A 19,095-nucleotide genomic window follows, 5' to 3' on the forward strand; every position below is an offset into this window, starting at 1 on the left:
TGGGACCACTGTTGCACTGGCAGGGCTTTTTCACGTGTCATTTAACCCCTCAGCGTCCTCATGCGCCTTCGCTAGCACGGATTACGCACGGCGTTACTGGGAATATTTCTCTCTAACATGCATTCACTGCCCAACAAACAGTAGGAATTGCAACTGCTGTTGGGTAAAAACAGGGACTTTTCTTCATCTGCGGTTTTGTGCTTCATCGAGACGTGGCTCTGTGGATTAATACCAGACTCTGCGCTGCAGCTGGCTGGCTTCCAACTCCACCGTGCGGACACAGACATGGAACTTTCCGGCAAAACTAAAGGTGGAGGAATCTGTTTCTACATCAACAGTGGTTGGTGCAACGATGTGACAGTGATCCAGCAGCACTGTTCTCCTGACCTGGAATCTTTCATCATTAACTGTAAGCCTTTTTATTCACCCCGTGAGTTCGCTTCATTCATTCTGGTCGGCGTTTACATCTCGCCACAGGCCAACGTGCAGGACGCACAGCGTATGCTCGCCGACCAGATACTGTGTGTGGAGCGGACCAACCCGGACTCTTATTAGAGGTTACCTTTGTTAAAGTCCTTAACAACTTTAACAAAAGTAACCTCACCCACGAACTCCCTAAATACAGACAGTTTATCAAATGCCCGACCAGAGAGGAGAATATTCTGGATCACTGTTACACCACAGTCAGGGATGCTTATCACGCTGTCCCCCGTGCTGCACTGGGCCACTCTGACCACGTCATGGTACACCTGATTCCTGCGTACAGGCAGAAACTAAAGCTCTGCAAACCTGTAGTGAGGACATCAGTGGACCAGCAAGGCTGTGGAGGATCTCCAGGCGTGTTTGGACTCTGCTGACTGGGATGTGTTCAGGACTGCTACCAACAATCTGGATGAGTACACGGAGGCTGTGACATCCTACATCAGCTTCTGTGAGGACTGCTGTGTTCCATCACACACCAGGGTGAGTTACAACAACTACAAACCCTGGTTCACAGCCCAACTCAGACAGCTAAGGTTGGCAAAGGAAGAGGCCTTCAGGAGTGGGGACAAAGACAGATTCAAAGAGTCGAAGTACAAGTTTAGCAAGGTGGTGAAAGAGGCTAAACGACTGTACTCTGAGAAGCTCCAACACCAGTTCTCAGCTAACGACTGTGCGTCGGTGTCTGGAAAGGGCTCAGGCAGATCACCAACGACAAGCCTAAATCCCCCCACTCCATCAACGGTCGACGCCTAGCCAACGACCTGAACGAGTTCTACTGCTGCTTTGAAAGACAAAGGGACAGTCCAGCAACAATCCCCCACGACACCTCTCAACAGCTCCAGCTCCAGTCACCTCCACCAATGCCCACCTTAAAGTCCCCCCACCCACCTCAGTGACGACTCCTTCCATCCATGAGAGGGACGTCAACAGGAAAGCAGTGGGACTGGATTCTGTCTCCCCATCCGCCTTGAAGCACTGCGCTGATCAGCTGTCTCCAGTGTTCACAGACATTTTTAACATGTCATGTGCCAGCCTGCTTCAAGTCTTCAACCATCATCCCTGTTCCCAAGAAGCCAAGGACCACAGGACTTAACGACTTCAGACCCATCGCCCTGACCTCTGTGGTCATGAAGTCCTTTGAGCGCCTTGTGCTCTCACACCTCAAAGACATCACTGACCCTCTCCTGGATCCCTGCAGTTTGCCTACAGAGCCAACAGGTCTGTAGACAATGCAGTCAACTTGGCCCTCCGCTTCATCCTCCAGCACTTGGACTCCGCAGGAACCTACACTAGGATCCTGTTTGTGGATTTCAGCTCTGCCTTCAACACCATCATCCCAACTCTGCTTCAGGAGAAGCTCTCCCAGCGTGCCTGACTCCACTTGTAGGTGGATTACAGACTTCCTGTCTGACAGGAAACAGCACGTGAAGCTGGGGGAACACGTCTCCGACGCAAAGACCATCAACACCGGATCGCCCCAGGGCTGTGTTCTTTCTCCTCTGTTCTTCTCCCTGTACACAAACAGCTGCACCTCCAGTCACCAGTCTGTCAAGCTCCTGAAGTTTGTGGGTGACACCACCCTCATCGGACTCATCTCTGATGACGACGAGTCCACCTACAGGTGGGAGGTTGACCATCTGGTGACCTGGTGCAACCAGAACAACCTGGAGCTCAACGCTCTAAAGACAGTGGAGATGTTTGTGGACAACAGGAAGAACTCAGCCTCACTTGCCCCATCACCCTCTTTGACTCCACTATTGACACTGTGGAGTCTTTCCGCTTCCTGGGAACTATGATCTCCCAGGACCTCAAGTGGGAGCCGAACATCAGCTCCCTCATCAAGAAGCACAGCAGAGGATGTACTTCCTACGGCAGCTGAAGAAATTCAGCCTGCCAAAGACAATGATGGTGCACTTCTACACAGCCATCATTGAGTCCATCCTCACCTCCTCCATCACCATCGTGTACGCTGCTGCCACCGCCAAGGACAAGGGCAGACTGCAGCGTGTCATTCGGTCTGCAGAGAAGGTGATTGGCTGCAATTTCCCATCTCTCCAGGACCTGTACGCCTCCAGGACCCTGAGGCGTGCAGAAAAGATTGTGGCTGATCCCTCTCACCCCAGACACAAACTCTTTGAGACACTCCCCTCTGGCAGGTGGCTGCCGTCCATCAGGACCAAAACCTCACGCCACAAGAACAGTTTTTTCCCGTCTGCTGTCAGCCTTAACAACAAGGCCCGAAACCCCCCCCCCCCCCCGACACTCTTCACACTCCACCTCTGCCTCATCTTGTCACATTGACATAGACACAACTCTATGTGTTACATTAATGCTCAGCTTGGACTTCTTTCTGAAAAAACAGACTGTGTTTCTGTAAAAAACAAACAATCAAACAAACAAACTTGTGTATATATATTTATATTGTTATATTTTGTACTCTTATTTTTAGTAGATGTGTCATACAACAACTTCACCACAACAAATTCCTAGTATGTGTAAAATCGTACTTGGCAATAAAGCTTTTTCTGATTCTGATTCTGATTCTGATTCTAGTTTCTGCAGTGCAATGCAGTAAGGAATGCACAGACTTGTACTCTGGGGAAACAAAGCAACCGCTTCATAAGCACATGGCACAACACAGGAGAGCCAACACCTCAGGTCAAGACTCAGCAGTCCACCTACATTTCAAGGACAAGGGACATTCATTTGAGGACAATAATGTACATACTGTTTTTTGGCCAGTGAAGACTGATGGTTTGAAAGAGGAGTGAAAGAAGCCATCCATGTAACACTGGAAAGACCGTCACTGAACAGAGTAGGTGGTCTAAGACACCACTTATCAGCCACCTACAATGCAGTCAACAATCCACCCATTGTCATCCATCAACACCAATTGTGCCAGCCACACCTTGACTCATGCGACCTTAATGACTCACATGATGCTGGGTGGAGCTATGATCCTGCAAGAGGACAAATGCCTGAGACTCCCAACCAGTCAGTTAGAACTGAAGAAGCTTTTTGGATAAGAGGTGAAACTTCAAACAGTTCCAGTTTGCTTTGGAAGCACTGAGATATAAACAGTAAATTTATTTTGCACCAAACATGTTTGAGACTAGGAGCAGCTGTGGCTCAGGAGGTAGAGCAGTTGTCTGCCAATCAGGAGGTTGGTGGTCCCATCCCTGGCCTCAGCAGTCCACATGCCAAAGTATCCTTGGGCAAGATATTGAACCCCAAAACTGCCCCTGATGCTGTGCCATCGGTGTGTGAATTCATATGTACGTCACTTTGGATAAAAGCGTCTGCCAAATGACTCATTGTAATTGTAATAATTGTAATGGTATTTCCTTGATTTCTGAAATGAAGTGCTTACTACCAGCCTTTATAGGCCAGCTGATGAGCCATATGTGACTTCTGTTCATGGTGCATTTAAGATAAGATAACACTTTATTAATCCCCCCCAACACCAGTCGTATCAAAAGCTATAAAAAGACACAGAAAGGAATCAAGAAAAAAATAGAATTGGAAAAAAAAAAAAAAAAATCAATCTGAATCTGTATGTATATATTCTACTCAAGGGACTACACTGCAACCTTGAAACTGCATGGAATGAATCACCCAGTGGAAATTTATTCTCCTTTTTCACAATTCTGTCTACTGATTTAAGTCACTCATGGAAGTCTTTGGTTGACAAAAGAATAATTATGAAGTTGGAGTATTGACGGATATAGAATGAAGCAAACCGGCTTTATAATACACAGTACATGTGTAACGATGGATGTGTAAGATTGGAGGCTGCTCCAGGGTGAGTGCCTGTTATTTTCTTGGGGTTATTGGGTAATTAATGTTGTTTCAAATGTGGAATCCATTTGTGAATCCTGGTTGCTCATGATAAGAGAGGGACACCAATCCCTCTGAACAAAACTGTTAACAGATACAACCATAAAGTATCTATCTATCTATCTATCTATCTATCTATCTATCTATCTATCTATCTATCTATCTATCTATCTAACCAGTACTATATGCAGTTCCATCAACTCTAACCAGCAGGCCTGCATACAGTACCTACTGTACCCTACTGCAAACCAGCTGGTGGTTGAAGAATTGTTAGCATTTATGATCTCCAACTTTAGAATTTCTTTTTTAGTTTATGTCATATATACGTGTGAGTGTGTGTGTGTGTGTGTGTGTGTGTTTGTGTGTGTGTGTGTGTGTGTGTGTGTGCGCACGCGTGTGTGTGTATTCTGGTAAGTTCAGGTATGTTTATAGTTTACTTACAGCAGATAGGAGTGTATTGGTGTAGGCTCTTCCAGCTGGATCTGGCTCACTGCTGGTCCAGCTGGTCCATTGGCGTCATGTTGACTGAAAACAAACACATGAAGGTCAAAGAGGACATAAATCAACTAGCAAGATGATGCAACAAGATGTTAAAGATGGACAAGTAAGTAAGTATTCAAGTGGATAAGTACAGGTGATGGTATAGTGGTTAGCATTGTCTGGACATAAACCTGCTGTCCAGCTAAGGCCTTTATCTGCCTGGTTGTCCTGGGATTCTTCCAAGTGTTGGGGACTCCTCCCACAGTTCAAAGACACACAGGTTCGGTAAATTGACTCTAAATTTCCCGTAGATGTGAATGTGAGTGTCAATGGGTGTTTGTATTTATGTATCAATCCTATGATGAACTGGCAACCCGTCGAACCCTGCCTCTGCCCAGTGTCAATTAGATTCAGCTGCAGCCCCCTGTGATCATCCAAAAGTCAGAGATAATGGATGGATGTTAAGACTCAGATTTAGACTTAGACTTTACTTTACTGATCCCAATTTGGGAAATTCCTTTGTTGCAGCAGCAGGATAAACATACACATAAACATAAAATATATACATTAAAGAAGAATAAGGATGAAAATAAAACTAAGATAAAAGAATGTTCTAAAAAAAAAAAAACTAAGTATATAAACATGCAGTAATAGTAATTTCTAAAATATAACTAAGTATAAGTATTAGTTATATAATATGGATTATAATATGTAATTCATATTATACAATATATATATTATAATAATCCAAGAAAATACAATGTAGCTAAGTATATAAACAAAGAATAACAGCCATTCTTAAAGAGAGAGAGCAAGAGCTATAAACTATATACCAGAAAATATATGTGCAAGTTCATTCATTCATTCATTCATCTTCTATACCAACTATGCCTTTCAGGGTTGCAGGGGGGCTGGAGCCTATCCCAGCTGTCAACGGGCGAGAGGCGGGGTACACCCTGAACCGGTCGTCAGTCGATTGCAGGGCTATGTGCAAGTTGCAAGTGATAAATAAATGTAAACAATAAATTTCCTGAAGCAGTTGTTGTGACAGCAGAGCTGAAGCAGTCTATTGGAGGAGCTCCAGTGTCTGTCCATGAGGTGGTGAAGAGGATGTTCAGGGTTATCCATGATGGATAAAGGTCTGTCCAGTGCACTCCTCTCCACCACCTCCTCAAAGGTGTCTAACTTGCAGCCAATAAAGGCGGCCTTCCTGATCAGTTTGTTCAGTCTGTTGGTGTCACTGGCTCTGATGCTGCTCCCCCAGCACACTGCAGCAAAGAAGAGTGAACTGGAAAGAACAGAAGATCTCCAACATCTGGCTGCACACGCTGAATGATCTGAGCCTCGTCAGGAAATAGAGTTTGCTCATTCCCTTCTTGTAGACAGTATTGATGTTGGTTTTCCAGTTTAGTCTGTAATCGAGGTGCAGAATACATAGTGGCTGTGTGGTCATCCTGTTCCATCTGATATCAGTCTCCATCTCCTTGGTCTGAGCCACATTAAGCAGCAGATAATTTTTACCAGATCATTCCACAAAATCACCGCAGCTTCTGAACCAGCAGCCACGAAAAAGGAGACAAAAACAGTCCAAGCAGGCGGATGGTATTGAATGCACTGGAGAATGCACACCTCCTTCACTCTGTTCTGCTGGAGTTTGGTTTCCAGATTCCTGCTCTAGACATCTCTGCTCTGCCTCAGCTTCTCAGCTTCTCTCCCTCAGCTCGTGCTGAACACTCTTCAGTTCTTTTTTGTCCCCTGACCTGAAGGCTTGTTTCTTCCTATTAAGCAGACTTTTCAGGTCACTAGTGATCTAGATGTTGATGTCCTCCCCATGCGGCTCACACAACACATTCCAGTCTGTTGTCTCAAAGCAGTCCTGCAGTGACTCATTAGCCTCCTAAGTCCACCTCCTCACTGTCCTTGTGGATGCAGGGTGCCTCTGGACAAGAGGGACATGCTGAGGTGTTAACAACACCAGACTGTGATCAACTCTGCCTAGGGGGGAGGGCTGTAGCACTGTATCCTTTGTATTAGCATACAGTTGGTCCAGTGTGGTGTTGTCTGCACCACTTCGCATTCACATACAGTGCAATCCCTCCTCTCTTCTTCTTACCGCTCTGAGCCACATCTCTGTTACCCTGCAGACAGCTGAAGCTGAAGCTGAAGCTGGGTACCCCCACACTCCGGTCTGGGATGTCTGAGTGAAGTCATGACTTGGTAAAGGCCATGGAGTCCTGACCAGCGCGACGAGCTCACCCATTTTATTTGCCAAGGATCTCACATTTCCAGTGATGATCACCGGAACAGACGGTCTGTACCTCTGTGCCTTTGCCCTCTGTTTAGCTCCGGCTCTGCAGCCCCCGGACTACAATCCTCTCTCCAGGTGGCAGCATGGGTTTAAACAATGTGATCAGCAGCTCAGACAATGCCCCCACTCCTCTCTGTAAGGCCATTACGAAGAGTGCAAAATGTAACAGAAGGGCCATTAAAAAAGTTGCAAAATTGCATGTAACCATTGCGACACAGTTACCAGTAAAGTTGCACAGATAAATTTAAAAAAAAAAAGAAAAAAAAAGAAAAAAAAGAAAGAACGGAAAACAAACCAAATGAACAAAAATGAACGAAAACAACAGAGCTACTGCAACAGGTGATCACCTAACACGGTGCCATCTAATGTCAATCATATGTCCTTATTGTTCAGTTGGGAGTATCAACAAGGATAAAGATGCAGGGCTGTCACATAGAGACAGACATTCACACCTATGGGCTAGCAACATGTTGCTTGCCAGTAGGATTGAACACTGAATCTCACTGTGAGATGACCATGCTGAACTGTTAAACCAGTCAAGTTTAATAGTCAAGTTGGCATAGGTGAAAACTGTGCCAAGGCACTGAGTTTCTGTCTTTTGTTGTTGTCAAAGAGGCGAAGGGAGAGAGGCAAAGAGGGCACAAAAGCTAGTGAGAAACTGCCAACCACTCGAAAAACATTAGTGGCAGACAATGACGCATGATAAGAAGAAGAAGAAGAAGAATCAGAGGGACAATCCCCTTTATTTGTCACACAGATACATGCCCATATCATGCCCACACACGCCATGCACTGGTGAAATTTGACTTCCGCCTTTAACCCATCCTGGTCGTCCTTCCTCCGCAGCAGACCAGGAGCGGTGGGCTGCCATCCAACCGGCGCCCGGGACCCAGTTCCTTTTTGTCACCATTGGTCAGGTGGTGATCTTGCATGTTTTTAGTGGGGGTATATTTTATGGAGGATAGCTCAGGTGAACACGGGGAGAACATGCAAACTCCACACAGAAAGGCCTTTTTCCTCAAGCAGAAGGCACCGAAGGCATGGTGGAGGACACACCCCCGGTGCCCGCGGCGAGAATCGAACCCGGGACCTTCTTGCTGTGAGGCGACAGTGTTGCCACCGTGCCACTGTGCCACCAGATAAGTTTGCAAATGAACTGCACAATTTTGTCTATAGGTTTGATAGTAAGAATCTTGTTGTTATCATTTCCAACTAGGGCTGGGCGATATGGACCAAAAGTCATATCCCGATATATTTAGGCGGAATATCGATATACGATATATATATCCCGATATTTTTTCTGCAAAGTGAGAGCAAATGTTCAGTCAAAGTCAAAGCCAAATATGAGATGTCACAAGTAGTTTTATTGAAAATGGCTATTTCAGTGAACAGTTGCAAAATCAAATGAATGAATAATAAACAGGTTTCTTCACCTGGTTCATAAATAAAATGTTATTTGCTGTTATTATGCTGTTCAAATAACAATAAAATGTAAACATAAATACTGTAAAGCTCCGTAAGGTGCACATTTCAATAAAAAAATATTTTAAATAAAAATACCTGGCCAATATTATCAACATTTTTTCAGTTTGACAAATGCCTTATTTCTTCTCCTTTCTAATAAATCCACAGATGCAAATAACGAACATTACAAAAGAACAAAATATGACAAACCCTAGTAAGGGCAGCATTTATATATAAAGAAAGAACAAAATAAAGTGCTCAGTTTAAGAAAACATTTTTTAAACATCAGCTTGAGATAACCTTTTCCTTTTTGTTAACTCAATTTCTTATCTGAACAGTCTCTCAACCAGTTGCACAAGAAACAGACTGAATACTCAAACATAATGAATCAACTCAATAAACATTTTCCCCCTCTTTTTTTTTACTTTAATAAACAGTAGTGCTGTCTTGAGGTAGACATTAGAAGACAGACAAGCGTGTCCTCCTTCATTTAAAGATTTTCTGCAAGAAACACCAGCCTGTCAACGGCATCCGGCTTCAGAGATGCTCTGTGGCAGGTCACGATATTGCCACTTCAGCTGAAAACCCTTTCAGAGGGTGAACTGGTAGCTGGTACCAAGAGATACTTTTTAGCCAGCTGGAAAGACAACCTCATGATCCTTCCACCACTTTAGGGGATCAGTGTCATTCTCCACACTTGCTGACTGCAAGTAACTTGACAGTTCATTTTCAATAGCCCCCCTCTTGGTTGGTGCAGTGGTGGTGGCTGTGCACTGCTTGAAGAAGCTTGCCAGTGTCTTCTTAGCTTTTGGTGCTACTGCTGCTTCTCCATCTGGAGGCTCAGGCACAGTGGGCACACATAGGTAAGGCAGCTGACAGCTGCTCTGATCATCCAGTAGCGTCTCCACCGCCAAGACAGCTCTGTGCTTCAATGCATCGACTTTTTCACTTGGGATGTAGGTGGCCCTGAACCGTGGATCCACAAATGAAGCCATCTCCAACAGGTCAGTAGTGGCTGGGTCAGAATACTTCCTGTTGAGGTACTCAACAATGCTGGTCTTGATCGAGTTGCAAAGCTCGCTATCACCCTCTTCACATGCCAGGAGACTTTCGTTAAAAAGGTGCAGCACAGGTTTCACATATGGTAGAGTGACGTACTCCTCGCCTGACAAAGCATCAGTAAAGTCCTGGAGAGGTTTCAGGACCTTTTGGACTGCTTCTAGGACCTCTAAGTCCTGCCAGGTAGGGACAAAGTGCCTGGTCTTTTGGTCACTGGACAGGACTTTGGCCAGTGCTCCTTCCTGCTCCAGGACTCTCTGTATCATCTGCTGCCTTGATCCCCAGCGTGTGGCAGACTCAGTTATGAGTTGGTGACTTGGCAGACCCAGCTGAATCTAGACTTCAGCAAGATGTCTCCTTTTCTTCCAGCTGTACGAAAAACAGCTTACAATTCTCTTGCACAGAGAAATGGCCCAGGAGACGCGCTTGTCATTCATGCCATGTCCTGTCAGTATCATAAAAAACTTTTAATCAAATGGGCTTATGTGACAAATTTGACTCTGGTTTCACTTGAACTCACATTTTTGCAATTTTTTAAATGTTACTTCATGTTTCTACTCCACTAAACTCCACAATGTTTAGGCCTACATGTCAACATTATTTCTTTGCAGTTTGCTCTTTCAATCCAGAGAAAAAACTAGTGTCTATCATAATAGCTAAATGTATGTTACCTTGATGATATCAACAGGCTAACCAGCATTTTAAAGTCATAATTACCTCACCTTTACCAGCTGTAACATTAAAGTGGTAAACACATCAATGCAATCCAATAATCTAATAAATATGGTTCTGAAATCGGCCATTCTGTATTGTACGTGATTTTACTTTTAGCACTTTAAGTTTTGTGTCGTATTAATTTATTTAACCTCTATTTAACAATCAGTTTTTCAACAGAGACCTGGCCAAGACAACAGCATAAAACACAAAGTTGCAGACAGACACACAAAGGAAAATAAGGAAAAAATAATGTTTTTGTTTAAAGTAACATTTCTGAATACTCCTTACAACACTGCACTCACCAATAGCCAAGTGTAGTCTGTGACCGAAGCACTGCATCCTCAGCCACTTTTTCAGCTCAACCGCTTTGACGATGTTGCTCCCGTTGTCGGTTGTTATAACAAACAAATGCTTTTCTTGGAGTTTCCAGCTTGCAATTGCGTCTTGCAGAGCCTCAGCTATATGCTCACCGGTGTGATCCTGGGGGAAATAACTTGTCTGGAGACACGCTGTTTTCATCTCCTAGTCTTGAATGAAGTGAACTGTCATGCTCATATAAGGCTCACACGTCCTGCTTGACCACATATCGCTGGTCAACGCAAAATGGGTCACGTTAGCGAGCCGGTCAGCAAGGCTCTGCCTGACTTCATTGTACATTTGTGGCAGTGCTTCTGGTGCAAAGTAGCTGCGACTGGAAAGCTCATATCTCGGGTCCATAGTTTTCAGTAGCTTTTTGAATCCGACTTGCTCCACAGTTGCAACAGGGACCATATCTTTAGCAATGTGGTAGGACACCGCTTTAGTTATGGTAAACCACTTGTCGCTTTTCTTTTCATAAGGTACACTGCGGGAAAATGAAGCTTGCAGTGAGCTTTGTTTCGGGCTGGAGCTTTTTCGGGTTGTGGACAGCATGTGGCCGGGGTTTCTGCAGCGCGCGGTTTCACACACTCTTTTTACTGCAGCTTGTGCCACTGTTTTAGGTGGTGAAAAAGATTTGTAGTGCTTCCACCCCTGGCTGTAACTTGTTTATGATACTCCCTACATATAATGTGTTGTTGTTGCTCATCGTACAGTTTGAATCCGAACCATCTCCAAATTACTGAGCCACTACTTTTTCTTTTACTAACCAATTCCTCTCCGCACACTCCGCAGACGTTGCCCACAGATTATCATCCTGTAACTTTATCCTCTCAGCAGCTTTTGATACACTTCATATGTTTAAAATTACAGTTAGGGCTCTCTTTTTGGATTTTACATCTGCATTCAATACAATTCAGCCAAAGCGCTTACTTACTTCAAACCAACGTTAATCCTCATCTGATTATGTGGTGTCATTCATTTCTTTGAAATAGAGTGCAGTTAGAGTTAATCCTAATCCTATTTTGCCTCCATTGTCACTAACTCAGTAGTCCAGGGTTGTGTGAGCTCATCTCTGCACTTCACACTTTCTAGTTTTCAGTTGAATATGATTGTCTGATGTCCTTGTTCGGTGCTGATGGTGATCCTAGGATACATCAGTATTCATACATCAGTATGGATAGATTGATTGAGTGGTGGAAAAAGAAGTTGCTTATTGTTAAACCAAAGAAAACACAAAAAATAATTTTTGGTCTCCCAGGGAACTCATATCCTCCACCTGTTACTTTCCATAACACAGATTGAACAAGTTTCCTCCTATAAATATTCAGGAATCTATGTGGATGTTGCTTTATATCTTGAAGTAGACATATAAAGAATATATTATTGAAACGTGCGTGTTTTGGACCCAAATGCAGTACTACGGAGAGCAGGATCAGTTGGTAATAACTTTTATTTATACCACAGGAAACTCGGTATGGATCAGAGAAAGTTACTCGGAGTAAAGTTCATTCTCCGGACTGAGAGTTCACACAATGTCCCTGGGGCTCAAGCGAGGGAAAGAGAAGTTGCTTACTGGAACCGCTGATGACGAGGAGGAAGCTCCGCTGCCTGAAGAAACAGCTGATCGAGTCGGCGTGCAGCGGAGTAACTCTCCTTAGCCGCTGATGACGAGGAGGAAGCTCCGCTGCCTGGAGAAACAGCTGATCGAGCCGGCGTGCAGCGGAGTAACTCTCTTCAGCCGCTGATGACGAGGAGGAAGCTCCGTAGCCTGAAGAAACAGCTGATCGAGCCGGCGTGCCGGCGGGGAGAGAGCAGAGGAGTGGTCGGAGGCAGGCAGGGGGGGTCAAAGCCAGGTGAGCAGTCCACGGAAACAGGAGAACCAAAGGGGAGCAGGCAAGAGGAAGGTCGAAGCCAGGCGGATGAACCGTTTCCAGCAGAGCAGTCAGACACCAGAGACGCTGAGGCAGAGCACGAGGTCAGGGACGGAAGGCAGGTAAGTTTACCGGGAGGCAGACGAGGAGAGCAGGTCGGGAACAGGCAAAGTCGGTAACGGGTGATCAAACTGGAAAGCGCTGGAAAGTCTCGCATAATGCAGAAGAACGATCTGGCAACGGGTGAGAGTGCTGGAGAGGCTTAAATGCAGGGCTGATTGTGATGAGCTGCAGCTGTGTCGGCAGGTGAACAGAGTAGAGCTGATGAGATGGGCGTGGCTGGCAGGTAGAGTGGAGCAGAGGGAGTGAGAGACCGAGATTGTGACAGAACCCCCCCCTCAAGGGACGGCCCCTGACGTCCCAACCAGTGCTAGTGGAGCCGGGTGAGTGGAGGGGGCCTGGAGGAGGGCTAAAATTCTTCAGAGGCAAGAGTGAATCGTCCTCTTCCGAGGCCGACCCCCCGTCTTCCTCCTCAGACCCAGATGTCCCAGATGCAGGAGGAGACTGAGGGTTGGTGTTGGGCCGCCCTCGTGCCGAGGCGATGTTGGAGGGCTGGTCAGGGTGTTGGCGATGGAACTCCCGAATGAGCCGTGCATCCAGGATCTGACGGGCCGGGACCCATGTCCGCTCCTCCGGACCGTATCCCTCCCAGTCAACAAGGTACTGCAGGCCTCTACCGCGACGACGAGAGCGCAGCAGGCGGTGAACCATGTAAGCAGGCGCCCCGTCAATGATGCGAGGAGGTGGGGGTGGCTGAGAGGCAGGCAGCAGAGGACTCTCCCGGAAGGGTTTGACCCTTGAGACATGAAAGGTGGGATGGATCCGCATGGTACGGGGCAACTTGAGCCGAACAGCCACAGGGTTGATGACCCTCTCGATGGGGAAAGGCCCGATGAACTTGGGGGCCAACTTCTTAGACTCCACCCTCAGCGGAAGGTCCCGTGTCGACAGCCACACCTTCTGGCCCACCTGGTAAGGGGGAGCCTGGGAGCGGCGACGGTTGGCGGCTGTCGAATACCGATCTGCGGTCCGAAGGAGTGCGGACCTGGCCTGTGTCCAGGTTCGGCGACAGCGACGGATGAAGGCTTCCACAGACGGGCAGGCGGTCTCCCTCTCCTGGGCTGGGAACAGGGGAGGCTGAAAGCCGAAGGCACACTGGAAGGGAGAGAGCCCAGTGGCGGAGCTGGTGAGGGTATTGTGGGCGTATTCAACCCATAGCAGTTGCTTAGACCTGGAGGCAGGGTGCTTGGAGGCCATGCAGCGGAGCGCCGTCTTCAACTCTGATTCATCCTCTCGGACTGACCGTTGGACTGAGGATGAAACCCAGAGGACAGGCTGGTGGAGGCTCCCATAAGACGACAGAACTCCTTCCAGAATGCTGAGGTGAACTGGGGGCCTCGATCTGAGACCACGTCAGATGGAAGGCCGTGGAGCCGGAACACGTGCTGCAAGACCAGCTCAGCAGTCTCCTTGGCCGATGGGAGCTTAGGCAGGGGCACAAAGTGAGCCATCTTGCTGAACCGGTCCACTACTGTCAGAATGGCAGTATAAACTCCTGACTGTGGCAGCCCGGTGACGAAGTCCAGCGAGATGTGGGACCAGGGTCGATGAGGAACAGGCAGAGGTTGCAGGTGACTGGCAGGGGCCCGTCGTGGGGCCTTACTCTGGTTACAGACTGGGCAGGCATTTACAAAGTCTCTGGTGTCCTTGTCAAGTGTGGCCCACCAGAACCGTCGCTGCAGAACCTCCTTGGTACGCTGAATCCCTGGGTGACAGGTGAGTCGGGAGCTGTGGGCCCACTGTAGGACCTCAGACCTCAACTCCTGAGAGACGAACAGGCGGTCTTGGGGACAAGAGCTGGGCCCCGGCTGATCCTCCAAGGCAGCCTTTACCCGCTCCTCCACCTCCCAGGTAAGAGCGGCCACCAGGCAGGAAGTGGGAAGGATGTTGTCCGGACGGGAGGGATTCTCCTCCCCGACCATGTACTGTCGGGACAGGGCGTCAGGCTTGACGTTGCGGGAGCCTGGTCGGTAGGAGAGGGTGAAGTGGAACCTGGCAAAGAACAGAGCCCACCTGGCCTGGCGAGAGTTCAGTCTCTTAGCAGAGCGGATGTACTCCAGGTTCTTGTGGTCGGTCCATACGAGGAAGGGGGTCTTGGTTCCTTCCAGCCAATGGCGCCATTCCTCCAACGCCAGCTTCACTGCCAACAGTTCACGGTTACCGATGTCATAGTTCCTTTCTGCTGGGGACAGACGCCTGGAGAAGAAGGCGCAGGGATGCAGTTTTTGATCCTCCGCAGAACGTTGAGAGAGGACGGCCCCCACCCCCACATCAGAAGCGTCCACCTCCACCACAAACTGTCTCTCGGGGTCAGGGATCAGGAGAATGGGGGCCGAGCTGAACCGCCCCTTAAGGTGCTGGAACGCCTCCTCGGCGGCTGGGGTCCATCGGAAGTGAACCTTGGAGGAGGTGAGAGCAGAGAGGGGAGCTGCCACCGCGCTGTAACCCCGGATGAACCTTCTGTAGAAATTGGCGAACCCCAGAAAACGTTGCAGCTGCTTGCGGGAGTCAGGGACTGGCCAGGAGGTGACGGCAGAGACTTTGGCGGGGTCCATCTCCATGCGGTTCTGGCCGATGATGTACCCCAGGAAGGAGACAGAGGAGGCATGGAACTCACATTTCTCTGCCTTGACGAACAGGGAGTTCTCCAGCAGGCATTGCAGAACAGTCTGGACGTGATGTATGTACTCTTGCTTGGACCGGGAGAAGATCAAGATGTCATCTAGGTAGACGAACACATACTTGTTGAGCATGACCCTTAGAACGTCATTGATCAGGGCCTGGAAAACAGCTGGAGCGTTGGTGAGTCCAAACGGCATCACCAAGTACTCATAGTGTCCTGTGGGGGTGTTGAAGGCTGTCTTCCACTCGTCCCCCTCGCGAATGCGTACCAGGTGATAGGCATTGCGGAGGTCCAACTTAGTGTAGATGGTGGCCCCTTGGAGCAGCTCGAAAGCTGAGGCGATGAGGGGGAGAGGATAACGGTTCTTCACCGTGATCTCATTCAGGCCTCTGTAGTCGATGCAGGGCCTCAGGGAACCGTCCTTCTTGTCGACGAAGAAGAACCCCGCACCAGCAGGAGACGAGGAGGGTCGGATGATCCCAGCAGCCAAGGCGTCGCTGATGTAGGTCTCCATGGCCTCCCTCTCAGGTGCAGACAGGGAGTAGAGACGACCCTTGGGAGGTGTGGAGCCGGGCAGGAGGTCGATGGCGCAGTCGTAGGGCCGATGAGGGGGCAGAGAGGTGGCCCTTGCCTTACTGAACACCTCCCGGAAATCGTGGTAGTCAGGGGGTACCATGGAGAGGTGTGAGGTAGCACAGGGACTGGCAGGCGGAGTGGGAGCCACTGCCTGTCTGAGACAGACCTGGCGACAGGAGGGGCTCCATCCCAGGATGGACCCCGTAGACCAATCAATATGGGGGTTATGGCGGCGGAGCCAGGGGTAGCCGAGGATCAGCGGAAGGTTGGGAAACCTCAGGATATGGAAGCGGATGGTTTCTTGGTGGATGCCAGACAGGAGCATGGTGACGGGTGTGGTTTGATGGGTGACGGTCCCCAGAAGATGACCATCCAAGGCGCTGGCCGGCACAGGACGAGGAAGAGGGTCCTGCTCAATCTCCAGCTGACGGGCGAGTTCCTCGTCGATCAGGCTGACGTCTGCCCCAGAGTCAATGAAGGTGGCGAGGGTATGGGATCCCCTTGCCAGCAGGAGCTGAACATGGAAAAGTGGTCGTGAGTTGGGGACAGAGTTCTGGGACCGGCTCAGCAGGATGTCCCTCTTTACTGCTGAGCCCTCCCTTTTACTGGACACCTGGAGACGAAGTGACCGGCCTGGCCACAATAGAGGCAGAGATTCCCTCGGCGTCGTCGCTCTCGTTCCTCAGGCGTTAGGCTGGTGCGTCCCACCTGCATAGGCCCCACCCCCCCTTGAGCAGGTTCCGAGGGAAGGACGGGGGCGACAGGATACCCGCGCTGACGGATGGAAGGTCGATGGTCTGCTGTCTCTTGTCGTTGCTCCCTCCTCCTCACCTCTATATGCCTGTCCAGCCTCGTGGTCAACTCAACGAGTCCATCCAGGGAATTAGGGAGGTCAAACGAGACCAGCTCATCCTTAATGTAAGGAGCTAGTCCGTTGAGGAAAGCGTCACACTGGGCAGCAGTGTTCCAGTCACTGAGACGAGCCCGGGTTCTGAAGTCTATGGCATAGTCAGCAACAGTCCGATTCCCCTGCCTCTGGCTCATGAGTCCCCCTGTAGCATCAGGACCTGAGGAAACGGGTCCGAACACCTTGCGGAGCTCCCCTGCGAAAGCCTGGAAAGAGGCGCAGGCTGGCGTGCCTCTCTCCCACTCCGCCGTTCCCCACAAACGTGCCTTTCCAGTGAGGTGGTTGATGGCGAAGGCGACTCTGGCTCCCTCTGTGGCGAAGGTGTGGGGTTGCAGGGCAAACAGAATAGAGCAGTTCGTCAGGAAAGGATTGCAGCCCTCAGGATCCCCGGCATAGCGTTCTGGCGCCCCCACCCGGGGTTCGGATGTGGTGCTCGAAGATGGCCCCGGGGGAGGAGCAGGAGGGGCTGGAACTGAGGCAGCGGCGGCGTGTTGAGTCATTGAGGCGGCCATCTGTTGTACCTGGGTGGCTAGCGAAGTTAGCGCTCGTTCCAGAGCCGAAGCTGACTGACGAGCCTCCGCCGCGTTGGAGGCGAGCTGAGCCTCATGCTGCTGGAGCATTCCCTCCACCCGGGCTAGGCGAGACTGAGGACAGGCGGGATCTGCTGGGTCCATTTCTGGCCAGATCGTACTGAAACGTGCGTGTTTTGGACCCAAATGCAGTACTACGGAGAGCAGGATCAGTTGGTAATAACTTTTATTTATACCACAGGAAACTCGGTATGGATCAGAGAAAGTTACTCGGAGTAAAGTTCGTTCTCCGGACTGAGAGTTCACACAATGTCCCTGGGGCTCAAGCGAGGGAAAGAGAAGTTGCTTACTGGAACCGCTGATGACGAGGAGGAAGCTCCGCTGCCTGAAGAAACAGCTGATCGAGTCGGCGTGCAGCGGAGTAACTCTCTTCAGCCGCTGATGACGAGGAGGAAGCTCCGCTGCCTGGAGAAACAGCTGATCGAGCCGGCGTGCAGCGGAGTAACTCTCTTCAGCCGCTGATGACGAGAAGGAAGCTCCGTAGCCTGAAGAAACAGCTGATCGAGCCGGCGTGCCGGCGGGGAGAGAGCAGAGGAGTGGTCGGAGGCAGGCGGGGGGGTCGAAGCCAGGTGAGCAGTCCACGGAAGCAGGAGAACCGAAGGGGAGCAGGCAAGAGGAAGGTCGAAGCCAGGCGGATGAACCGTTTCCAGCAGAGCAGTCAGACACCAGAGACGCTGAGGCAGAGCACGAGGTCAGGGACGGAAGGCAGGTAAGTTTACCGGGAGGCAGACGAGGAGAGCAGGTCGGGAACAGGCAAAGTCGGCAACGGGTGATCAAACTGGAAAGCGCTGGAAAGTCTCGCATAATGCAGAAGAACGATCTGGCAACGGGTGAGAGTGCTGGAGAGGCTTAAATGCAGGGCTGATTGTGATGAGCTGCAGCTGTGTCGGCAGGTGAACAGAGTAGAGCTGATGAGATGGGCGTGGCTGGCAGGTAGAGTGGAGCAGAGGGAGTGAGAGACCGAGATTGTGACAATTATGTGCAGTAAGACACAACAAAATATGTACTTTGTTGGGAGCAAACAAACAGATCATGCTCATTCCGTTCTATAATTCAGAGTTTTATGTGGTATGGAATTAGTGCATGGTACAGTTGTCTCTATGTTCACCTTAAAGCTCAACTGGTTCGACTGCTACATTATATGCTCAAATATTGTGGTCAAAATGTTTGAGTTAGATTTTCAAACTGCGAACACATAATAATGTTGTCTCTGTTAGTAATATTACATCACACCCCTGTCATGTTTTAGCTTTTGCCATCGACACAAGATTTCCTGAAAGTTTGTCTGACCAGGGATTTAATTTTTGTTAAGGTAACCCAGTGGAGAAAATGTAACATTTTTGTAACATTTTCAGTATTTTTTGCTTTTAAGAAAGTATAGTATAACTCATCTGCCTGTCAGATACACTCTATTTTGGTGACATTTGATCTCATATTATAGTAGCTGAGAGCACTCAACACTCTGATACTTATGAAAACACATGCAAATCAGCAAAACACAGGCAAAACATCTTCATCATTTTGATAACACATGCAGCATTTAGAAAACACACACTACAAATAAAAAACTGACAAGAGGTGTTTCCGGAGGACACCAAAGTGCTGAACATGGCTTGGACAAACTTGTTGTTGTCACAGTTTTGTGATCAAGTTATGGAAGTCGGTTTGTGTATCAACCATTCATCGTTTTTCTTTTGCTT

General features: G+C 48.8%; 1 protein-coding gene across 3 annotated transcripts in view; it reads right to left on the reverse strand.

The window, feature by feature from the left end:
• plekha6 (pleckstrin homology domain containing, family A member 6) overlaps positions 1-19,095 on the reverse strand; it is a 289,330-nt gene that overhangs the window by 143,612 nt on the left and 126,623 nt on the right. For all 3 annotated transcript variants that reach the window (XM_076749470.1, XM_076749461.1, XM_076749477.1), the window contains one exon: positions 4,762-4,845. Coding sequence is in view for 1 of the 3 variants with exons in the window: in XM_076749461.1 (XP_076605576.1) it covers positions 4,762-4,845 (84 nt within the window). In the remaining 2 variants the exon portion in view is untranslated. The remainder of the gene's footprint in view (positions 1-4,761; positions 4,846-19,095) is intronic.

Source organism: Chaetodon auriga, chromosome 2, assembly GCF_051107435.1.
Source record: "Chaetodon auriga isolate fChaAug3 chromosome 2, fChaAug3.hap1, whole genome shotgun sequence".
Lineage (NCBI taxonomy): Eukaryota > Metazoa > Chordata > Actinopteri > Chaetodontiformes > Chaetodontidae > Chaetodon > Chaetodon auriga.